The sequence below is a fragment of the Carassius auratus genome, chromosome 41, assembly GCF_003368295.1.
Source record: "Carassius auratus strain Wakin chromosome 41, ASM336829v1, whole genome shotgun sequence".
Classification (NCBI taxonomy): Eukaryota; Metazoa; Chordata; class Actinopteri; order Cypriniformes; family Cyprinidae; genus Carassius; species Carassius auratus.
Genome location: NC_039283.1, coordinates 21,388,033 through 21,413,326, shown reverse-complemented (window position 1 = coordinate 21,413,326; position 25,294 = coordinate 21,388,033). Strand labels below are relative to the sequence as shown.

General features: G+C 36.0%; 1 protein-coding gene across 7 annotated transcripts in view; it reads right to left on the bottom strand.

The window, feature by feature from the left end:
* Positions 1–21,426, bottom strand: part of LOC113059259 (ras/Rap GTPase-activating protein SynGAP-like) — a 109,590-nt gene extending 88,164 nt beyond the window's left edge. For 5 of the 7 annotated variants that reach the window (XM_026227625.1, XM_026227628.1, XM_026227629.1 and 2 more), the window contains exon 1: positions 21,047–21,425. In XM_026227625.1, coding sequence (XP_026083410.1) covers positions 21,047–21,068 — 22 coding nt within the window. In that variant the 5' untranslated portion in view covers positions 21,069–21,425. Of the gene's footprint in view, positions 1–21,046 lie in introns of all 7 variants that reach the window. The other 2 variants (XM_026227626.1, XM_026227632.1) reach the window with 1 other exon arrangement.
* Positions 21,427–25,294: the final 3,868 nt, after the last annotated feature.

Here is a 25,294-nt window from a genome sequence, read left to right as displayed (position 1 = left end):
ATGGCTGAACTAAGATGAATATTGTATGAAAATAAGTTTTAAGCAGTGATTTTCTAACCAGTATATTGATTAAAAAAAAATTGTTTTATCTTAAAATATTTTGAGAATATATTTTTCAGGATTCTTTGATAAACAGAAAGTTCAAAAGAATGGAATAGCATTTATTTGAAGAAGAAACATTTAAATATATTTCCTGCCATTTTAGATTAATTTAATGCATCCTGACTGAATAAACATTAAATATTTAAAAAAAATAAAAAGTGAAAAAAGTGAAAATAAATACATACAATGTACGGTAAAAATTGCTCTTCACAAAGGCTCATAATATCAATCCATGAGCTTTTTCAAATGCAATAACAGTCAGTAAAAAGGCTGTAAGTGGGCCAACATTAATATCAGGGTAAAATCAGTTGGTTTTGTCATCTGGCTCTATGGGCTGTCATAGACTTCCAGCCAAAAACTGGCAAAAAAAATAAATAAATAAAAAATACACAGCCACAATATGTACCTAAAATGTACCTAATCTTTTCCCTCAGACTGTAAAGGTATAACTCATGTGCAGATTTTGATATTGATGGCACTACGGCATCATCGCGCTGTAAAGCTGTCACACGTTCGGCTCTGGCCCTGTCAGTCAAGGCGACAGCAATAAAGTGATTACTGTGGCCTTACTTCATCCCTGTTCTTCTATAAGACTCAAACTGGATGCACTTCCCACTCTTGCACTCCAAAAACTACAGCTCAGAGTCGATATTCTGCCCCGGTGTCCTCTCGTTCCATGAGCTCCTGCCCTCTGAACCTCCAGCCAATCAGAAACAGCCTTGACAGATGGTGGCAGCATCAGAGGGATGCTGGACCGGCACAGGACGCTTCTGTCCAGATTCACACACACATTCGTCAGATTTCCTCCAAGCACTCGAGAACAACAGTGGAAGGCACTCACAAAACAGATCACTGGACTCATGCAGACGTATGTTTGCCAGAATTTATGCAAGGACAAGTGGACTCTTCTTTTTTCTGCTTTCCATTTCTTGGAGCTTGTGGAAAAACGTCTTCAGTCCTTCCAAATAAAGTTGTGCAAAGTGAAATTCTTCAAACTGATGTCTTTTACATTAAAGTAGCATTGAGCACCATTGGGATAATATTATATATTATATAAAATATCATATAATGTATATCATATAGATTTTTATTTTATCTCTCATTTTAATTTTAGATAAAGTTTAAGTAATTTTGTTGTGGGGTGTTTTTATCATCTGTAGTACTCTGTGTGTCTGTCTGTCTCTCGGTCTATCTATCGATCGATCGAAAGAACGACAGAACGAGAGACGATAGATAGATAGATAGATAGATAGATAGATAGATAGATAGATAGATAGATAGATAGATAGATAGATAGATAGATAGATAGATAGATAGATAGATAGAACGACAGAACGACAGAATGATATATAGATAGATAGATAGATAGATAGATAGATAGATAGATAGATAGATAGATAGATAGATAGAACGACAGAACGACAGAATGATAGATAGATAGATAGATAGATAGATAGATAGATAGATAGATAGATAGATAGATAGATAGATAGAAAGAACGACAGAACCATAGATAGATAGAAAGAACGACAGAACCATAGATAGATAGATAGATAGATAGATATAATTTTGTTTGTTAGTGTTTATCCAAGGCAGTAGGTTTCTTTTTCTTTTTTCTTTTTTTAAGAAATAAATACTTTTGTTTAGCAAGATGTTACAAAAAAATAATCAATTTCAAATAAATGCTGTTCTTGAACGACTTACTCATCACAAAATATTTAAAACAAATAATGGTTTCCACAAACATATTAAGCAGCACTATTTTCAGCATATTAGAATGATTTCTGAAAGATCATGTGAAGACTGAAGATTCAGCTTTGCTTTTACAGAAATAAATGACATTTTTAAATATTTTAACACAGAAAACTGTTATTTTAATATTTCAAAATTATTTTGTTGGTCTGTTTTTATTGATCAAATGAATACAACCTTGGTGACCAGAAAACTTTAAAATAAAAAATAAAATAAAATAGTTAACCCCAAAATAAAATCTGACACAAAAAAAGCACCATAGAAGTAAAAAACACAAAAGTAGTCTATTTGATTCAACATATGAGATTAAGTATAATGAGAGAATTTCAGTTTTAAGGTGAACTGTTTCTTGAACATGACAGCTTGCCACAATGTGCCTCAAACAAGCACAGCATACACAGTACTGCGCCGCTGCTCTGAGCCGTATCCCCACCACTGGGCCGTGCAACACGCTCACTACAGCGCACTGGGCTCCCCGCTTGACAGTAAGCCAGCTGAAATCTTTTCCGCCATGGAAATAGCCTGTCACATCCAGCTCCGTCCTGACAAGAAGTCCTAGAGAGCTGGAGGAGCTGTCCAGTGCTGCCCTGTTCAACAGCTCACTCCGCCGTGTAAGAAACTGCTCATGACAACAGCTAAAAACTTCACAGAGATAGAATGTGAATGATTTAGCTGCAGGGAATATGTGGAGTGACTTTATGCCAACTTAACACAAGGTACGATATGTTAGTGTTTATCCAAAGCATAAAAGCTAAAGAGAACAAACAACCTACTGCCCTTGCATACTACTACCTCTCTTTTATTATTACCTTTTGTTTACCACTCAATTATTTACATTCCTCTGTCAGAACAGGCTGAGACACTAAATATGGATTGAACATTGAGGACTAGGCGTGACATAAAATAAAATGAATGAATCTGTTATTATTACATCACTTGCTCACAAATGGATTCATCTGCAGTGAATGGGTGCCGTCAGAATGAGAGTCCAAACAGCTTATAAAAACATATCAATAGTCCACAAGTTATCCACACCACTCCAGTCCATCTATTAACATCATGTGAAGCCGAAAACTGTGTTTGTAATAAACAAATCCATCATTAAGACATTTTACGCTTCTGGTTGCAAAAGAGTTCATAATACATAATAATGCCTCCTCCATTGAAAAAGTCTCATCTTAGGTTGTCTACACATCAGAATCGATTGACATATTAGATGTGTTTAGACATGTTTAGAATGCACAGGACTGTTTTTGCTTGTAAATGGTGCTAGATATGTGCATATTTCTCTCCTGATTCAGACGAGATGACTTTTTCATTGAATAAAGCAATTTTATGGATATTAATTCAATGACTGGACTTATTGTGGTGTTTTTATCAGCTGTTTGGACTCTCATTCTGATGGCACTGCAGAGGATCCATTGGTGAGCAAGTGATGCAATTTCTCCAAATTTCTTTCTATAAACAAAAAAGCTCATGTACATCTTGGAGCAAATATTCAGCGAATTCCCATTTTTGGTTGAACTTTTCTTTTGGACGTGCACATGGTTAATGATTTCTGAACGTCCCGTTTTGGAGCTTAGTTTAAATAAACGTTCTGAATGAACATGGAAGGACGCTTTGGGTTGTGAAAATGAAAGTATTTCTAGAATGCAGTTATTGCGTCTGTAACATTTGCTTTGTTAAATTAAAAGCTGTTCTTCAAATGCATCTAGTTAGGATCCTAAGCACCCTCTGACATCACAGACACAAACGCTGCAGGCGCCTGTTCATGTTCTCCATCACAAACGCTGGGTGTCATTGGCTAGCACACTTCTGAGAGGGTGCTACTATTCTTTCTCAGGCTGTGGGTGCTGATGTGTGCCGTGCACATGAGGATCAGGCCACGGATGGGTCAGTCTCACATTGTCATTATGCAGCCCAACAGGAGAAACATTGATGCTGTGCTCCAAACAGTGCTAAAAATAAATCACACAGCATCTCCAGATGCCTCAGGCAGGTAGTGCACAAAAAAGAGAGTAGATGCAAGTTTCATAATTATATCTGTGTTGCATTAGCAGATGTCAACAGTCTGTTATACAGAAGGCTGAAAGGACATGCTTTGATGCATGCACAAAAGCATTTCTGCATTCATGCACCATGATGGACATGTGACCTTACATCATAATGGACTTTAAAAGGCAGGAATGTGTCATCCAGCAGTAGCAGGAGTTGAATGTTATTGCTCAAAGGATGCTCTTATATAGCTCTGGAGATGAACATATCATCTCTGTCTCAAATGTTTTGGAGATATAAAAATGGAAACAAATAGGCAATATTTCATATATGATTCATACTGAGATCTATGTCAGTAAACACTGAAATAAAGTGGTGTAAGCAACTCCAAAAGTCCACCATCCAAAGATATCTCCGCCATACAGATGCCAGCAACCATGAACATGCAAAAGGTTGAGATTGTTGCTGATTGTTAAAATTTTGTTGTTCAAAACAAGGTTCAAGGTTCTCACATAGAGGTCAAGGTTTAGGTTACCATGGGTCAGTTAGCCCCTTCTGGTCGATGCCATAACTAAACCATCTTGAAGACTAAAAGCATCCCTCTCAATCTATTTAAAAGTCGTTGTAAACTCAAATTAAATGTTTGCATGCAAAATATAAAATCACAAGTATTTGTTACAGATGTTTTAGAAGTGTCTGTAGGGCTGAACAATTTGGCCAAAATTTGGTGAGTTTACATCAATATCACAATAATAATAATAATAATAATGTTTGTTTGTAGGGCTGAAAAAGATGATGAATAATGTGATTTTATAACAATGTCACCATAAAATAATATCAGCAATAACAATTAATTAGTAATTATTATGAATTATAAATAATACAATAATAATAATATTTTTTTTGTTATTATTAAATAGAAAATTATACAATATTAAACTAAAGAAATATAATTTTTGTAAAAACATTATTCTTATTATTCATTTTTTAATTTACATGAATGTAAAATTACAATTCTGATATGCATGACTTAATGTTTTAATTTCTTAATTTTCAATCATTAAACAATCAAGCTTTTATTTTGCTGAGAACACAGCTGTTCATAAGCGCTTTTCAATTCAAAGGTTTGGGAAGATGGTTGCCACATATAGCCATACTGTGCTTTGGGTTCTATTTCAATTAACTCTTAAAAGCTGGACCGTTTTATAATTATTATTTTTTTCTTCTCCTGCTTTTGGCGTCACAGCTTAGATAACTGGCTCAAAAACTTGAATTGTTTCCTATAGCAAAGATGGCAGATCTCATGTAACTTGAGGTGTCCTGTGCTAATCAAGCAAGCTTCTATTGGGATGAATGGGAATGCTAACAGACATCTTTCTTCTGGTACTAGAGACCTCATTGGTTGACACAGAAGCAGGTGTGATTTACCAAGACATTTATTTCAGTGATAGCTGTGAAGTGGTAGAAACATTTTAGAAATGATATTCCAAAAAAAAAACAGCTTACCATTAATTCGGTCAACTTTTAGGACTGCACTAGCAAAAAGCTAACAGACACAGATTTAAAGCCACAAAATTGCCATTTTGATTTCAAAATACATTTTAGCAAAAGCCTCAGTTTTCTAATCTCATTGCTCTCTAGGAGAAACAACAGAGATATTAAAAGAGATTAAAGCGTGGTTTTCCATTGCTAATTCCCACTGCACACTGGAGTTATGAAAAGAAAGGCCGTACTCATGCAGTATTGATCGATCGCTGGAAGCTCCAGAAGCAGCGCTCACATCTACCTGCTCATCCTCCACACGGCGTCACTGCAGCCGCACTTTACAGCTCCCGCCCCCCAAATCTACATACAGGAAACAAGGTTACTGCCCATGAGATGTCACTTCCGAAACACCCACTCTCTCTCTCTCTCTCTCTCTCGTTCCCTCGCTCGTTCTCACCCACACACCCCCAGTTTATTGCCATGACAACCTGGAAAAGAATAGAATATAAGTGAGTTTTAAAGAGACAGATGATCAGAGAGAGGGGGAACGAGAGAGGAATGGAAGACGAGGATAGAACTGGACGAAGAGAGAGAGAGAGAGGCAGAGAGAAAGAGTGTAAAATGTGTGGGAGCGAGAAAAAAGCGAGAGACAGAGAGGAGAGAGAATAAACAGAGAGAGCGAAGAGAGAGAAAAACGAGGAGTTTCGAGAGAAACGAAGGGAACGATGACACTTTTTTGGGAAAAGAGAGACCATTTTTTGTTCCCATAGCAACCTAGCCATCCATGAAATACTCTCTTTCTCTCTCTCTCTTCTGTTTTTTGCTCTCCCGTTCGCTATGTATAGCTCATAATATGTATATGACAGAAATGTGATGAGTGGATGAGACGATGGAAATCGAAGGATGAATTAGTGGCACTGATGGTTTTATGAGCTCAGTTTTGAAGGAAACTGCCACAGAACAAGTAAAAAAGTTACCCGTGAATCAGGGCCATTGAGAATTGAAAAGTGGCACACACAATACAGAAGTTTAAGGAAGCAGAATTAAAATAAAATAATAAATAAAAATGTGTGTGTGTGTGTGTTTAAAATTTAACCAAGTCACAAATCAAAAACCCAGTCACAGACATCTTTCTTCTGGTACTAGAGACCTCATTGGTTAACACAGAAGCAGGTGTGACTTACCAAGACATTATATATATATATTTATATATATATATATATATATATATATATATATATATATATATATATTCAGTATTTATTTTTTTAAGGTTATTTGAAAACTAATGAAAATATTGTGGAGATGTGTGGCAAATTGAAAACTGTTTTGAAAGTAGTGAAGTTAATTTAGAGAATTATGTCACTTGAACAAGAACAAAAATCCACAAATGAAGGAATAATTACACATAATTGCTCATCATAATTGATGATGTAATTATGTTGCAAAATATGATTTAATAAAATTTACCTGATTTGTGACTGGGTTAAATTTTTGAAGAATTTCCCAATTACAATTCATCTCTTATATCAAATTCGAATTCATCGTCCTATTGCATATGGCCATTCGATTCAAATCAACCCGATCTCACAGCAATTCGTACATATTTTACAAGGTGGCTTATTTGTACGAATTCGTACCACCACACTCGTACAAATTCAAAGATTTTTGCCAAATCTTACGTATTTTACGAGTTGCACAATTCATATGAATTTGTACGAATGACCTACACCTAACCCTGCCCCTAAACCTAACCGCCACTGGGGTTTAGACAAATCGTATAAAATCGAGTGAGGTCGTACAAATTCGTACGAAATAAGCCACCTCGTAAAATACGTACAAATTGGTCGTGAGATAGCGTTGTTCAAATTGATACTCAAAAGGTTTGGTAAGCCACATCTTAAACTATGAATTTGGCAATTTTTTAATTACTGGAACGACTTTAACGTTAAATACAAAAATGTACTGTTCGCACAGGCATTGATCTTTTGTATTTTCATCGGTAAAGCATCATTCACACATCACTTTCAAAATACCGATAATCTCTGTGACATCATTAATCAGAAATGATCTCTAAACAGCTGCGCGTCGCAGTGTTAGTTTGTAAGGGGTTAGTTAGTTTGGAGGGGTTAATGCAGTCCATGTTTTGTGTTTGTTGATGTTTTTTTATTTTCGCGTCAAACGTTCACATTTAAGTAGCTGCTTTAGGCCCAGAGACATCTTATTACATGACTTCAAACCCTCTTTTTTCCACCGACTGGAATAATGCTTTACATTTCAAGTCTCTGGTGTTTCTAGTGAAATTACACATTTTTCCAGCTGATAATAAAATGTTAAACCTCTGAAAATGGTTTTAAAAAGCACATGGCACCATAGTTTCATCACTTCACAGTGTCGCAATGACCGTCTTTTTTGCAGTAACTCACCTGCCATGGTTTAATGAGTGGGAAGATGACATGAATCAATACGAGGTTAGCTGCACTGAAAACAGATGAGCGCACATACTCTATCCTACATACAGCCCCCTGTCAGGGAGAAGTTAAAGCACACATTATTTTATTATTTCACACACAGAGTTTTAACTTGAGAGCTGCAAGCCATGCTCATTTTCTTTTGTCATCATTTATGCAAGGCATACAGCATCGGACACAGACAGATTTGCTGCAATGCAAAAGAAGTACTTTACAGGAATTGCTTAAGCTTTTACCAGTAATCTTATTCTGCGTTTACAAAAAGCACATTTCCAGTAATTTACTGGTAATGTTACAACTTCTCATACCGGTAAATTGTCCGAACTAATTTATTTTTTGAAAAGGTCCTCTTCACACATGATCTCTTAACAGTAATTTACCAGTAAAGGCTGTATGTGTGAAAGGGGCTATAATCATAATCACAATTTCTACAATGCTATTGGTAACTTACAACTTTTGCTTATTTGTGATGGTACATTCATACTGCTGAGTGTCAGTATAAGCCCAAAATAGCCATATCAACCAATGCAGCATTTAATATTTATTATAATAATTTTATTTAATAATTATGATTGCAGGAAGCAAATGAACGATTATGAGTATTTTCATAATCATGCATCCATATATCAGCTAAAAAAGGACCAAAAAATCCAACTTTCCAACAAACTCACTGGCAACCTCCTTTTATGTGTCTTCCTATCACAGCCCCCCTCCACCTCTAATCCATCTGTCTTCCAGCCTCCTCCCCCCATCTCTCTCTCTCTCTCTCTCTCTCTCTCTCTCTCTCACACACTCTTTTGGAGGCTCATAAAAATTTTAAGTGAGACAGCATTCACAAACAATGAGACAAATAATATTAGATCTTACAAAAAACATAAAAGAAAGGTGATGATGGTGCTCACGTCTGAGGGAAAAAAGAAATCTTAATGACAATAGCATACTACTCATTATTTTTGCAGTACAGTATGTAGTCTGAACACAGTAAGCTAATTTTTATATTGTACCATACTACCATTCAAGAAATTGAGTTCTGTACATTTAAAAAAAAAAAAGTTTGCTCACCAAAGCTCCATTTATTTGATTTTAAAAAAAATAAAAAAAATAAAACGGTAATATCGTCAAATATTATTACAATTTAAAATAACTGTTTCTTTTTTCTATTATTCTTTTGTGTTCAGTAGAAGAATGAAATTTATACACATCTGAAATAACATGAGGGTGTGTAAATTAAGAATTGTAAGGGGGTTTTTTTCTCAAAAAAATTTCTCAATACTCATTTTCAAGACGACAACTGAATGCCATTCGCTGAATTATACATGCAACAAAATAAGGCCCTATGACAACAATGCAGCATAAAAACGTCTGAAGCGTTTATCGTTGCATATTTCTCAGACTATTTTTATATATATTTGGCAGTATACAGCATATTTAGTAAGCTTGCATCCCATTCTGAACATAGCCGTCCTGTCCTCCTGGATCTATTTTACATTTACCTCCGAAGAAACTGTCAAAACAAGTACGAGGTGCAGCACTCCCTCAGTGAAGTTTGCATATTTGCATTGTACCGTATTTTTCCTTCACTGGAATATTCCACATGCTGAATAAATCACTGACAGTCTGGGGCAACAATATTTCCCATCCGTGTCTGCATAACACATGACACAGCCATCATTCGTTGCTTCAGCACAGTGTGTGTGTGTGTGTGTGTTTTCTTGCATTGCTCCTTAGCGTATCTCTTTATATGTCTTCATGTGTGAGGGTCGCTCCTCTGAGAGATAACGGTTCGTGATTTGGTTCCTGAGAGATAAAGCGTAATTATAGTGAGCCGTCCTCAATCCAGAGATAGACTGAGATCTGTGTCATTGTATTATTACCCTGAGGCCTGTCGCTAACATTCATACCTGCATCACAGCGCAGACACACACAACACGGACAGAACTTTTGAGAAGCAACAGAAGGCAGAACTGCAGAATAAACCTGCTACTCACTTCTGTAATGCTGTTATTAATACTCTATTACTCTATTATTAATATGCATATGACTTTTATAATGCAACATTGAACTACTTTCATTATCAGTGTTGAAAACAGTTGTGCTTCTTAATATTTCTGTGGAACACGTGATAAAATATCACTCTTTCGTAACATTATAAAAGTCTTTACTTTTAATCAAATGCATCTGAATAAAAAAAAAAACTTCTAAAGAAGCAAGCTTCAAAAATGTCGAAAAGCCAAAATTCTGCTATAAAGCAGCTATGCAAGACATTGTCATAATTCGCCTCGAGTCAGTTTAATGTTGATTGATTTCGGTTCTAGATACATGTCAATGTTGCAAAATTCAGGAACTGTGACTGAATTCGATTCATCTATAAAACTACTCAACAAAACACAATAGTGTCATTTAGCTCAGTAATATTTACTAATCTACTATCAAACTACCATCCACTATAAACTTATCAGCAGTTTCTGAGAGAAAATGTTTTCAGAGTAAACACTTGCAATAAAGACAATGGGTTAATATTCAGTGAGGACATTCTAAAGCAGAGACACAGGCACGTGCTGGCCTACTTTTCATGCAACACAGCGTGTGTTTACCTGGCCGATCTGTGTGTCAGTGTGTACCGGCCCGTCCCGGTCACACCTTCAGTCCCAGACAAAGATGAGCAGGTGGCCTATACAGCACAAGCCTGGATGCTCACTGATCTACAGACCGAGAACATCGAGTACAGCAGATTATGAGTATAGTATGCGGTCCGAGAGTGTGAAACACAGTTAAACCAAGTGTGAAGAGCAGAGAAGGGAGAAAAAAGAGAGTTTATTAGGGACAGTGCATGTGTGGAGCATGATATTGCATACAAGTATGTGTTACTTATATGCAGTGATATGCTCCACACACACACACACTGTCCCTAATAAACCCTATTTTTTTATCCACAGATATCCTCTCCGGCTATACGTAGGTCATCCTGCAAAAGGCCGTAAGCCAGTGTGAAAATGAACCCTGAGATGTGCAGAAGACAGCTTACAGCTGCAAGAGTCTAATGCGCTGTCAGTGGGGAGTGAACACAGGCTGATATTAAAATTCACACAACAGACTCCTTCAAACTCATTTCTAAAGCTCACCTTCAAGAACTGCTTTCCAGCTTTATCCCACAAAGACTTCAGCAGCTCTACATTAGAGACAAAACTCAAAAACGTGCTTCTCGTACATGGATTTGCAGGTATTTAAGAAAGGGCAAAGATACAACACCGGGTTTGAACCATAACCTTATGCTGATCGCAACACTACCACCGTGTATGTGCATTTAGGGATGTGCAAAGTAAACTACATATTTTTATAATCAAATAGCCTGAATGACTAGTCAACCAATCTGTCTCAGAAAGCTTTGTATAATTAAGCTGGTGTCTGGTTTACCTGACTCCAATCACACAAGTTTCTTAGGAGACGGTTACGTAAGAAGTGTTTAAAAACAGATGGATGTGTTTCAGAATGCAGGGTCTCAAATCGTTTCAGGAAACTAAATTATTTTACTTGCCATGGTGTCTTAAAAACACAATAGGGTTAAAAAGATGTGATGCAATGCATAAAATTTTTATATATATTTAATAATCTATGTAGTTACACACTATATATATATACTGTATTTTACTGTACAGATAGATAGATAGTATAAAAAAAAATAATTTATAATAATATTTAAAAATAATACTTAATAATAATAAATAAAAAATTCTCAGATAGCATAGATGGGTTTTAAAATACATAGCTACTTTTATTTTTTAAGGGGGACCATTAGATAGTCCTTGGATACAAAAAGTGTGAAAATCCCTGGACTACTCAACTAGTTTGTGAACGCAGCTTCACACAGTGCCGCTTCCACTCGAGGGAGGGATGTCATCATGTTACATGATAAGAAAGAGCACAAGCACAACCTCAAGGGTTACTGCCATGTTGAGTTACACAAACTGGAATAGACGCAAGCCCTCCACTGTAACTCTCTTCAATCTCAAACCCAGAGCTTTTGAGAGAATCCCACTAAACCGTCATAAGCACCACTGCCAGATGTTGTTATCTCAAACCAGCTTCTGAAAACATTTGAATGTCAGTGAATAGTAACTGAAATTTTTAGTAATTTTTTTAGTAACTGAAAAACTTTACAGTAGGGTTTTTTTTTGTTTTTTTTTTGCAAGCACCATGAACAAAAATATGATATCTGTGGAAAAGCCTATCTGGATGTATCTATGTAAATCTTCACCAGCCCGAGAGTATGGGAGAAATGTCTGAAAGCTGAAAATATGAATGAAAATCTGACATGAAAGCATGAGAGAAACCTCATTATCAAATCATTTGTAAATGCAGAGTTGCAGACATGCAATAGCACAGACTGTGCAAGGAGCCCCAGTGCTTTACTGATGGATCTTGCATGCTTATTATCTTTCCTGAACTCATTTAAAGGCATCACATTAGTCGTTTTAAACACTACCTTATGCATGCATTATTTAAAGTAACAGTTTAATGGAAACAAACTCAAACATACTAAATTTTGGTTGAAATGCAAATAAACAATGCACTATAAATAATTTGGATACTGTAGAAATATAATTCACGTGATCTCAGTAATTCTGCAAAAAGCAGCATGTCTGACAGAATTGTCATTTCAAACAGAGTTTGCAAAAAATAAATCCTTACGGATACAGATTTGATTAATTCCTTAAGATAATATTCAAAGGATAATGAATGTTTCTAATATCTTTCCACTCCCAATGCACCTGAGTGTTTTTATGAAAATATGGAAATCTGACATGAATTAGAGCCATGTGAGTCTTCTTATGAAAGAAATTCAGCTCTGTGGAGACAGCGCTCCATCACTGCACTAATGTAGCCCTGTAATATTAATGCACAATTCCCATGAGCTTTATTTATTCAGAGCTCATAAAAACACACAGGATTTTAGTCTTCAAGATTAAAAGCATCCTTATTATTATCGACTATGGGCTATTTAGGGTTAGGGAGTTGACAAATCTCTTGACACAAAGTATTAAACTTTAGTAACACAACTGTAACCCTGAACCACAAAACCAGGCTTAAGTGTCAATTTTTCAAAATTAAGATTTATACGCCATCTGTAAGATGAATACATAAGGTTCCATTGATGTATGGTTTGTTAGGATCGGACAATATTTGGCCGAGATACAACTATTTGAAAATCTGGAATCTGAGGATGTAAAAAAAAATCGAAATACTGAGAAAATCATCTTTAAAGTTGTCCAAATGAATTCTAAACAATGCATATTACTAATCAAAAATTAAGTTTTGATATATTAACAGTAGAAAATTTACTAAATATCTTCATGGAACATCATGAAGGATCCTTCATGGATCTTTTCTTAATATCTTAATGGTTTTGGCACAAAAGACAAACTGATAATTTTGACCAATACAATGTTTTTTTTTGGGCTATTGCTAAAAATATACCCAAGTGCCTTAAGACTGGTTTTGTGCTCCAGGGTCACAAATGATACATAAATAAAATTACAATAAAATTAAATTAAATAGAATATTATAATAAATAATATTTGTTAAAAGTACAGGAAATATCTTCCATATTTTCATAATTTCCTTTGTATTAAGTAATTACAACATAAATTACAATTATTTAATATTTAAGTGCTATTATAAAATCAAATTATATATTTTTTGAGAGCCATAGTTTTAACTGTAATTATTTAATAATAAATATAATAATATTTCTTAATAATCTTAATCTAATTTCTAAGTGATGCACAAATATATTTAAATGGAAATGAAAATCTCTCTCCCCAGGTTTATACATCTAACAGCACAGAAATACCCAGACAATATTTTAAAATTACCTTTTGCTTTAGTACAACATAAGAGTCAGTTGTTTAATATTTCAATGTCCTCAACTCCTCTTAACATCAAACTTATTATTTTCTTTTAAATATATATATATATATATATATATATATATATATATATATATATATATATACACACACACACACACACACACACACACACATATATATTCTTTGAAAGAAGTCCTAACTATGATTGTCTTCTTTTACCTGTTCATCAAAATACTACAAACAGCATCATAGTCTGCATAAATATGAATTCTAACACATGAAATGGTTTTGTAAGCAGTTCATGAATGTTGTAATGAAATAGCCGTATGGTGGGTTTCTGTAACAGGGTCCATTGGCTCTGTACTGGCCTGGCTGTGTGTGTATGTGTAGAGCTGATTACAGTCAATTACAGTACGCTTCATTCTTTATCGCTGCATCAGTAAGCAAGAGCCTGAAAACAGGCAGTCTGCCACACTCCACCTACCTACTGCATCTGTCATCTGTCTCTGTGTGCTAATACTCTTCATCACTGGAGATACGACTGCAAAAAATTAATGATTTACACAGTATCTGCTGCTCGGAAATCCTTCGGACGCAAAAGAACCCCGAAGTATTCAGACACTTAAGCCACACTTAAAATGCCTGAATGTCATTTAATTCGATATAAACCAAGCACCATCTGCAAACAAATGATGCATTAGCTTTTCCTGGAAAATATAATCATAGCTTTTGCATTATATCATTGCTAGTAGCATTTGTATTCAGATCAGAAAGCAAGTGAAAAATGTTGTAGTCTATACAGACCTGTGTCTGGAAGGCTAAATGTTAGCATGACACTAGCTCAGCTAGCTTTTCCAGAAAGAGTTTATCCACAGATATACTGTATGCAGCACAAGGAAATAAGATTTATTTTAGTGAAACTGTCTGGGATGGTTCACCTAAAAGATTATACTTATACTGCCACAAAGTATACTTAGCAAGTAAGGAAATAAATAAATAACAAGAAAATGTGACATTTTTATCACAATTCTGACTTTTTTCTTCACAACACAATCCAATTTCAAGTTTATATCATGCAATTTTGTACTATCTGAGTTTTTTCCTTACAATTACAAGTTAAAAATTTTTCAATTAACATTGATGTTTCTCATGTAGCCATTCTATTCGCATCTTCTCTTTCATAAATCTTTCATAAAATGATACTGTTTGTCACTGTGTTCATCTTAGTGAAAATCCTGTATTCGAATTTTAGCAGATACTTTGTAAAATTAAGCTCCATATTAATGTAGATGTTTTTCTGCCAAATAAATTTCTCTAATTGCTGAATTAAAATTTTCTCAGAAAATTTACATTTTGCAGCTACAGTACTGCATTATGTAGCATAGCTAGTAGCATTTACATGCTTATACAGTACTTGCGTGGTGAAGGTTTTCAGTTTTACTGTAGACCTTGTCAGAAAGCAGAAAGTGAGAGAGTCTAAACTTGAATCTGAAAAACAAAGTGCTAAAATCTGTCCATCATGTTTTGTATCTGGAGAATTGCGACCGGATGGTCCGTTCTTCTTCACTAAAAGTTGCTGAGGCACAGCTGTAGTTTAACAGTGTCAGCTGGCCGATGCTCTCAGCATAAGAGCTTTAAATATAACTCTCACTGATGGCCGTCTCGAGTAAGAACTAATGCATGGACTCACATCCGCTGGCTTTACATGGCACGAATAGCTCCTCTGTGTAAGGTGCCACTGTGTGGGTTCATATTACTCTGCTAATTTCTATGCAATTATCTCATAAGCTGCTACATCGGCATATAATTTGACACAGAGGAAAAGTTCAAATCCCCTCACAGGCTAGTTAATGGAAAAAAGTTTAAAGTATTACTCATATTAGCAGGCCTACATTATATGTGTGAAGAACTAAAATAGTAGTGATACTACTGACTTAACTATAGTATTTACATTTTTCAGTAGCGTGGCACTAGTGAACGGTTCTCTGGGGAACCACAAATGGCTCTTCTATGGTAACATTGCGAAAACAACCTTTTGGGACCTTTATTTTTAGGAATGTAGCTTAGCTGGTTTAAGAATAGTCTAGTTTTTCCATAAACAAGCTAGATTTTGCACCATAATGTCACATGCAGCATTAGAAATTCTGATTCCTTTTAGTGAATTAGTGCGCTTAAGATGGTTCACCTAAATAAGAGATTCACTGCATCAAACATAACTCATGCATCTTCTCTTTTGAAGTGAAATATTTAATTAAATGATGCTGTTTGTCAGTATGTGTTCATTTCTTTAATCCTAGCAGCTACATTCTTAATGAAACACACAAAATGTTTCTAGAATGTGAAAATGTTCAAGGGGAAAAAAAATTGCTGTTTTAAGAACTGTTCACCGTAAGGTTTTCTGAGGAAACCAGAATGCTGCTTCCATTGCAACCATGAAAAAAAAATCACTCTTGGAACCTTTATTTCTTAAAGGTCCCGTTCTTCGTGATCCCATGTTTCAAACTTTAGTTTGTGTGTAATGTTGTTGTTAGAGTATAAATAATATCTGTAAAATTCTAAAGCTCAAAGTTCAATGCCAAAGGAGATATTATATTTAACAGAATTCGCCTAAAACGAACGACCCGTTTGGACTACATCCCTCTAGTTCTTACAGTAATGTCGTCACTAAAACCGTTTTTTGACTAACCTCTGCCCACAAGAATACACAAAAAAGTGGGCGTGGTCTTGTTGCGCTCCGACGGAGAAGAGGAAGAGTTGATGTCGCCATGTCGTCGAAACACTTTTATTTCCATCTTGGAGTCCAATCATCTTTGTTTGGCCTTCCCAGGGACGCTGTACTTGGAGATTAATGGTTACAATTTATGTTTAACTCGGTTCCCGAAAATTATAATCCACATGTAAAACTATGTGCAGCACATTTTGCTGAGGACAGCTTCCTCAATCTCAATCAGTTTAATGCCGGATTTGCACAAAGATTATTCTTGAAAGATGAAGCAGTTCCCTCTTTGTCTGGAGAAGGCGTTGTATATGGACCACAACCAGTAGTTGGTGCGTTTAACAGTTTCTGTAACTTATCACACAAAGGGCAACGCTGTTTAGCTTTGTTAACTAGATGGTAGGGCTGTGCAAAAAAATCGAACGTGATTTTCATGCGCATCTCGTCAGTAAAGGCGTTCTGTGATTAGAAGTACATCTCCAGCACGTGCGTTCTTTTACTGTCTATGGTTCAGATCAGGATTGCCATGTTTTCCAAATAAATCCTTCCCCCTTGCTTCTCAAAACTACTCCAAAACTAGCCCAATCGCGTTTCCAGGAGGGCTGCGTGCACTCAGCTGCTGTCGAAGCACAACACAGGAACCGCTGGCCCAATCAGAACTTGTTACGTATTTCTGAAGGAGGGACTTTATAGAACAAGGAAGTCATCAGCCCGTTTTTATGACAGTGAAAACAGCGGTATACAGATGAAAAATACTGTGTTTTTTTTACACGCGAAACATGAACACATGTTATATTGCACACTGTAAACACAATCAAAGCTTAAAAACAAAAAAACAAACGTGACCTTTAAGAGTGCACATTGTAAAATTTGGTTCAATTTAATGCAGTCACTCTGATTAATATATGTAGATGTTTCATGCTGATTAAATAAAATTCAGCAAGTAGAACATTTTAAATTCTGAATAAAAGTATTATCACACTCTTTTTAATTTAAAAAAGATATTATTCCCATAAATAACTTTATTGTTAGCAACACAGTGCAGCCACTTTATTTAAAAGAGTTTACAGGAATAAAAGGCATCAGCATGCAGTTTCATTCTTCTCTTAACTATACTAAAATAATGCAAACAACTAGATTAGTAAATTTTCTGAACAAAATGTGAGTGGTGACCTTACCAAGTCAAGACACAATGCCAGGCTGTTGTTGGTGGTTGCCACGTCACTTCTATGCAGTTGCTAACATGTTCCGAGTGTTTTTAGCACATTACTATATGGCTGCACCTCCTCTGTGATACTGTAGGTTCCTAAATATGGTCTATAGACGATGGGTAAAAACTGCACGCCAGTGATCGTACATCACAAAAGTAATAGCACACCTCTTCTCAACAATCTCAAGACCACAGGATGAGTAACTCATCGAAGTTTAATAAGGGCAGAGGTTTGTTCAAATCCCTCTCAGTATGAGCAACAATAAAAACGATGCTTGCCTTAGCAAAAACACTAATTATGTTTCATTCGCTGCATTTATTCTCATTACAATGTGCAGAGCATTGATAAAGTAGATTCACTTTTCACCGTTTTAAATGCATGATTCTTACAGCTTAAAATACCACTAATTCATCACATGTTTATAGGTATTTCATTTTTAAATGTTTTTGAAAGAAGTCTCTAATTGTCACCAAGACTGCATTTACTTAATGGAAATACAGTAATATTGTGAATTATTATTATAATTTAACCTAATTATATTTTTTTAAATGTAATTTATTCTGAATTTTCAGCATCATTACTTCAGTCTTCAGTGTCACATGATCTTCAGTGATCATTCTAATATGCTGATCTGCTGCTCAAGAAACATTTCTTATTGTTATCAATGTTGAAAACAGTTCTGCTTCATATTTTTGTGGAAACTATGACACATTTCTTTATTATTTGATGAATAGGAAATGTGAAAGAATGGTGTTTCGTTTGTTTTAATAAATTTTATGCATCCTTGCTGAATTTAAAATAAATGAAGAAAAGACCCCAAACACTTAAATAGCCACATAGATTTACCATTAACCCCGTTCATACCACTGAAAATGACTGTTGAATGCAGTATCATTGGTTCTATTCTGCCTTTACGTTTTCTGGCCCTATATAACCCTCTAGCAACATGAATAGTTAAAAACCAATCAAAATGGGAAGACCATCATTTCAACAGAAGCCCGTCAAGTCATCCTGAAGGCTAAACATTTGAGTATAATTAAATTACTATAAGGCTGACTTTATTAGGGAATATGTTCTTGATTCTTGCAGGCTTCTTATGTGGTCCTAGAGTGAATATTAAAACCCCAGAGTACAGTGAACTTGATTTATTCTGCACTGCTGCAGCCAAAATGAGTCAGAAGCTCGGTTCCAAAACATAGTGAACTACCTATACTCGTTTTAAGGCATCATCTTGATATTGTACTGCTTCTTTCAATACTGAAGAACAATACAGAATCTAATTGGAATTGACTATTTAATCCAATATTTTAGTGTGCGGTATAGTGTTGTGCTTATTAGAGTATTGCGTAGTTATCTTAGCAACATGCCAGTCCCAAATCCTACTAAAATCATATTAGTAAATACGAGTAAAGTAGCTGAAACAGTCCTGAAGAAGAATTCAGAGATCCTGAAATGTCAATAATGAGAAAATCGCATGGTAAGCTCTGCATCTGAGGTGCTTATTCATGAGCTCTCTGCCCGATATCATGACTATGCTAATGAGAATGCAAATAAAAGTTTGTGGAACTTGACTAGTCCTACTTACAGTCTGTTTACTCAATGCCTGATGCAATTAAACACATAACTGGAAAGAACTTCCTCAATCCAGCAAAATGCCATTGCTTATGGAGTAAAAGGTTGATAAACTGTCTACCTGGAAATAGCACACATGTGGAGAGCTGTCTTTTCCATTCCAGTCAACACACATTTTAGACTATAGACTTCAGCACAATTATTTGATGCACTATTTTTTTTTTAAACATACTTATGTTATACATTTAACAGACACTTTTATCCAAAGTGACTTACAGTGCTTTCAGGCTATACATGTTTTACCAGTATGTGTGTTCCCTGGGAAATGAACCCGCAACCTTTTGCACTACTAATGCAATGCTCCACCACTGAGCCACAGGAACAATATATAGTCTCTATTTTGGATAAACCTCCACCTTAAGAGCACATCAAAACCAAATATTTAGTCCATTTCTGGCTACATGGAACTAAACTGATGTTCCTTCTTTACCAATAGCTCTCTTTTACAGAGTCCATAATAGTCTTTACAGCAAAACACACTGTCCGTACGGTGAAAATGTAGTTACACACTTCAAAATGTTTGTGGAAATTAATAACAGACAACAAAATTATTGAAGTCAGCTTTATAGTGTTATTTTCACATGATGAGACTATTAGTACAGCCTGAGACGCCATGTTGAATTTAACACGGCAGAACGAGGCTGTGAGGGATTGATTTTTATAATTGCACACACTGTAAAGGACCTAAATGACGTAATTGTCAAACAATTTCACACAATTTATTATTCTTTATTTATTTATTGTTAATATGTTTCATCAGTTGAACACTTGGCTTGTTGTCAAAAAATAGCCAAACCATTGAATGCCCGTATTTTTACAGACTAGTTTTCATAAAAATAATACGGAACTGGGTCTATGGTAAAAAGTGTTCAAGCAACTCCAAAACAATTATTCTACCAGATAGAACAAACATCAGGAGAGAGAGAGAGAGAGAGAGAGAGAGAGAGAGAGAAAAAAAAAAACCTCTATGGAAGTTTCTTTGCAAAACAAATCAGGCACATGTATTCTTTAAAATCATTTTTCAGACTTTTCAAAAAATGTCTTTGAACTGCCAGAGGTCAAGTTACTTAGTCATCTTTCACTTTTTCATTTCCGAGTGTTCCTCAATAAGATTATGCAATAGCATAACCTGCTGCGCTTATATTCAAAAGCTGAACTGACATTATTCAAAAATATTAAGTTCTCTTCTCATAAAATACCAAAATGCAAAACCACTTAAGCGCCGATTGATATTAAATGAATACAAAATGATGAATGGATAGTCAGTGCACCTCACTCAAGTGTATAAAACAGCAATATTCTGTTTAAAAACGATTAAGTGACTGTTGAAGTACTGATGCGCCTTCTATTGCGGATTTAGTCACAGAGGCGAACGGAACCAATGGCTTTAAGCTCATTCCTTTTAAAGCAGTGACATCTCCCAGTCAATTACCTCACAAAACTCGGAGCACAGACACAAAAAGTATCCAAATGAAAAGATATTTCTCGAAGTGAGCGTCTGAGCCTTCTCTATCTCACACAATTCGAGATAATTCCTCTAACCAGTGATCTACCATACAGTGGGGTGGACTTGCATTAGAGACCCTGCACGGTTTACAGGTACTTAAACCGATTGTAAAACGGGGGCAGAAGGGTATCTTTCCCTCACGGGCACACAGAAAGTGCCTGACTTGGAGTGATAAAATAACAGCAGTCCTCCACCTGCATCACTGAGAGCATCAGCAGCAGCATCAGCATCAGTGGTACTCTAGCGCAGGAGGACGCTGAGGGAGGAACACGGGGGATGCAGCAGAAATCCATCAGTCCTCTTACCTTGAAAGGGAACATATGACATGTTCCAACGGCATTGAACGTGTTCTCCGGGTCTCTTCAGTCTCTTGACATGCAAAAATATCCTTCAGCAGTCAAAGGAAGCGAAAAAGCCCTAGTGCTCATGGACTGCGTCGACGCCGGAGCGATATTCCCGTGATGCGAATGGAAAAACCGAAACAAAATCATCGTCCATGGTCGACGAGAGCCATTAGAATGATTACAGCCCGTGTATCACATCACATATCTCACACGCGCAAAACAAGAGTGATAAAGAAGAGGAAAACGAAGGGAGAGAGAGACAGAGAGAGAGAGAGAGAAGGGGGCGGTGAAGGGAGCGCGCGCGTTTACCAGTGTAGATCGATCTAAATGCACTGTGTGTATGTCTGTTAATGTAACGTGATATAATTTCCCTACAGAGTCACATGACTATTAAATACCACCGAATACGGATATGGTAATCACTGTGATGTATGCAACATTTGAGTATATTTCTATGATGCCATCGCTGTTTTAAGTCATACATTGAGTGGACAGTCCATTTGAACCTCGATGGGAAATCTTACAGAATTTAACCTCAAATATAAACTTTTTTTTTTTAGCTAAGGAAAAGTAGGCGTATCACTATTACTAGCCTATTGCTCATAGGCTTATTGGGATTTGAATATAGCATATGCAGCTTTGTTTTTTTTTTACTTTAAGGTGATCAGCCTCATGATTTTTAGTTGAAAAAATGTTCGAAAAAGTCATAGACTTACAGTGAAAGAGGGATGGTCCATATCTGATGCCAGAATATTACAGAGAGGAGTGGAATCTTTTGACTTGAGTCAGCAAGCAACCATCTAGTAATGCCCTAACAACCACCAAGAACACAACCAGAAAGCAACATGCAACCAAATCGGTGGGTTTTATAAAATAATGAATCACTTAAAATTTCTTCAGAAAATGTAAAAATAAGATTTTTTTTCCCCTTATTTAAATGAACTCAAACATCTTAAATGTACCAAACTGGGATATGTGCAAAAGATTAGAAAAAAAATAAGTAAATAAATAAATAAATATAAATAGTCAATATATAAACAATACATCTAACAGTACTGTATTAAATTGATTAGAAAACGTTAATAATTAATTTTTCACAGTAATGGATAATCTACATGAAAATATTTTGGTATCTTTAAAATTTTAGATTCAGCCGCATATAAAACACACACACACACACACACACACACACACACACACATACACAAAACTGCTGCTGTAAGCATTTGTTTTATGGAAAGACTTCATTTAGCCAATCAGGAGTCACTCTCTGCTTGTCAATCATTTTGCATGTTCCAAATATGGAAAACAGGAAGCTGAGAGAGTTAGAGTTGTAGTTTCATTCCAGGATTATGTGAATTGCCCTAATGTGGGACATTTTTTGCATTTCAGATTTCTGTGACATTTTGATGTGTAACCAAGACATTAAATCCACAACTAATACCACTAAAAAAAATTAAATAAAAAAAACAGGATGTGTCCCCAGCTTTGGTAACCCAAAAGTCTAACTGGCCTTCATGTATTTATGGGGGAGCTACAAACACAAAACCTTAAGTGTCCACATTAGGCTATGTCCCACTTTAGTACAATCAGGCCCGGCTGCAGGATGAAATGACTGAGGGGGCATGTGAAATTGTTAAGGGGGCTTAACTTTATTACACCATCAAAATGCTTTGATGGCTGTCATGTTCATCAGCTGTACTCTCAATCACACTTACAGTGTTCTTTTTGTGGTCTGAAATACGCTGCATATACTTTCTTATGTCCATTTTTAATGATATTAATGATAATTCACATTTTAGCTGAAACTGAATTGCTGATAATATCACATGTTCAGATATTTGCTCGATGGACACCGAATGGCGCGGGGTTGGATAAAACCACGCCCCTTGCTTTAAATTTAAAAAACTGTATTTTCCATGTGATTTAAAGCTGCGGTAGGGAAGTTTTGACGCTCTAGCGGTTAATAAACAGAACTGCTTGCGTCTTGCGGAAGAACATCGTAGCCGGAGCTACTTCTCTCTGTTTATGTCTATGAAGAATCACAAAGGTACTGGGTTACTCCGCCGCGGTACCCCCGAAGCAATCTAAAATAGTCAGAATATAAACACTTATTATAGGTGTACCCTAGTGATTCAGGACAAGCTAAAAACACGGTTTGGAAAATGGATTCATTGTGTACTCACTTATTATATACATTTTTCTACATTTTGAAAACAAAGTTACGGACCTCAGCTCTGATTGGTTATTTTTTACCGGGAGCGAAGGAGTTTCTGCAAATGACAATAGGACACTGGGAGGATCCAGAGGAGCTTGATTTTTTTCAGATTATCTGTCTCCTATTCTACTGTCAGGACATAATGACAGGTTTAATAAATATGTAAAAAACTTTTTTACAAAAGTTCCCTACAGCACCTGTAATACCCACATCAGGAAATCGCGCCAAGCCAGCGTCATTTATTATGAATAATTAACCCTTTCACACTAAAGTTTAAAATATTCTAACTGATTAGATTTTTTCAAGATTTTACAAGTCGACAGTTATTTTAGAACGTTCCCCCTTAATGTTTCCATGGCAACGCGTCATATTTGTCACGTGAAACACAGCAGCCACAATAACTGTATAACAGATGTAGGCTATCCTTCATTTCGTTTTTCCTTTTTTATTCGAAATATTCACAGACTTACTTACCATGTCATCAACTATCCTATATGCCGATTCTCAAATATGTGTAAGTGAGTGTGTTTGGTCGTTTTAAAATCTTTATAACAATAGAGTAAACTTTATAGATAGCCTACTTCCACTGTGTTTATCTGATTTTAAAAACACACGTCGGCAAATTACATTTGAATAGATTGTTTTTGCTGCTTTCACAGACTCCAAATGTAGCCTATTGTTTTACCAGTGCTTACGTGTAGCCTATTTAAATGTATGAAATCTAAAATAAACATTATGAGGTTGAAAAAACTGCATAGTTGTGATATGACAGCGCTGAGCTCGTCCGTCTCTGGCTCAGCGCCAACCAACGCGAAAGATATTTGAATCTGGCAGTAATGTCACGAGTCACACTGAACATTCTAAATCCCATGGGGATAAGGTTAAATTATGATTTAACTCAAAAGGTTTACCATTTATTTTTAACCACGAATACAAAAATGAAACAGAGGGGGCACAAGTCAGATCTGAGGGGGCATTGCCCCCTTTTGCCCCCTCGTGGCGCCGGGCCTGAGTACAATTCACCCTAAATGTGTTCATAGAGGTTTAAAAAGGTCTCGGGAACAAAGATAGCCAGCTATAATTTCAGAAATTCAGCATGATCATCGCAAAGTGTGCTACGACCTGCATCTACTGACCAGCCACTGAAATGAAACAACATTAAATTACCTGTTGATCAAAGCGACATGGCGCTAAAACTTCTAAACTCAAATTATTTTCCCTTCGTCTTTTGCAGCATCCTTTTTTTTTCAGCACACATAAAAAGTAAAAACTGGAAAACTGTGATTTGTCCTGCTCATTATGTTTACCACTATAGCTATAGCATATGCTGATGACGTTTTATACTTCAATATTAACTTGCATCACTAGTGTCATCATCATCCTACTGTCTGCATATGTCATACCCACGTTTATGAGATACATGTGGCACAGTGTGATAATGATCTTATAAAACTGCTGAAACTGCAGTCTGTAGGCCCAACGCAGACTAGTTTCCCGCCATATTTCATCTAGACCCGCCCCCTGCAGCACCATAACTAGTTTCCCCACTGTAAAACACTACAAGGCTTGGTCAATCATGTGAACATTCTAATAACAACATTTCCGAGTTTACACAACAGTACAGATATGAACAGATCACGTTACAGTAATGCACATTTACTTCTCTCAAGATTTCCCACAGAGCTATAAAGTGAGACCTGCTGTCAAGGCAACCGGAGCCAAAATGGCGTTCAACACAGACAGAGTAAACTCTAAACTACATCAGACCTGCTGTCTAATGTCATTGTATTTCTCAAAACAGATGACAGTCCTTATAAAACATAATCCGACACGTTTTAACCTCTCAGAAGAATTACAACAAACATTTCCTGTACTGTCATAAGAGTTCTCACCTTCTATAGGTGGGCGTTCAATGCTCGTACACGACTGCCACCTGGTGGTCGCAACATTTAACACAAGCACGCAAACACACACACACACACACACACACA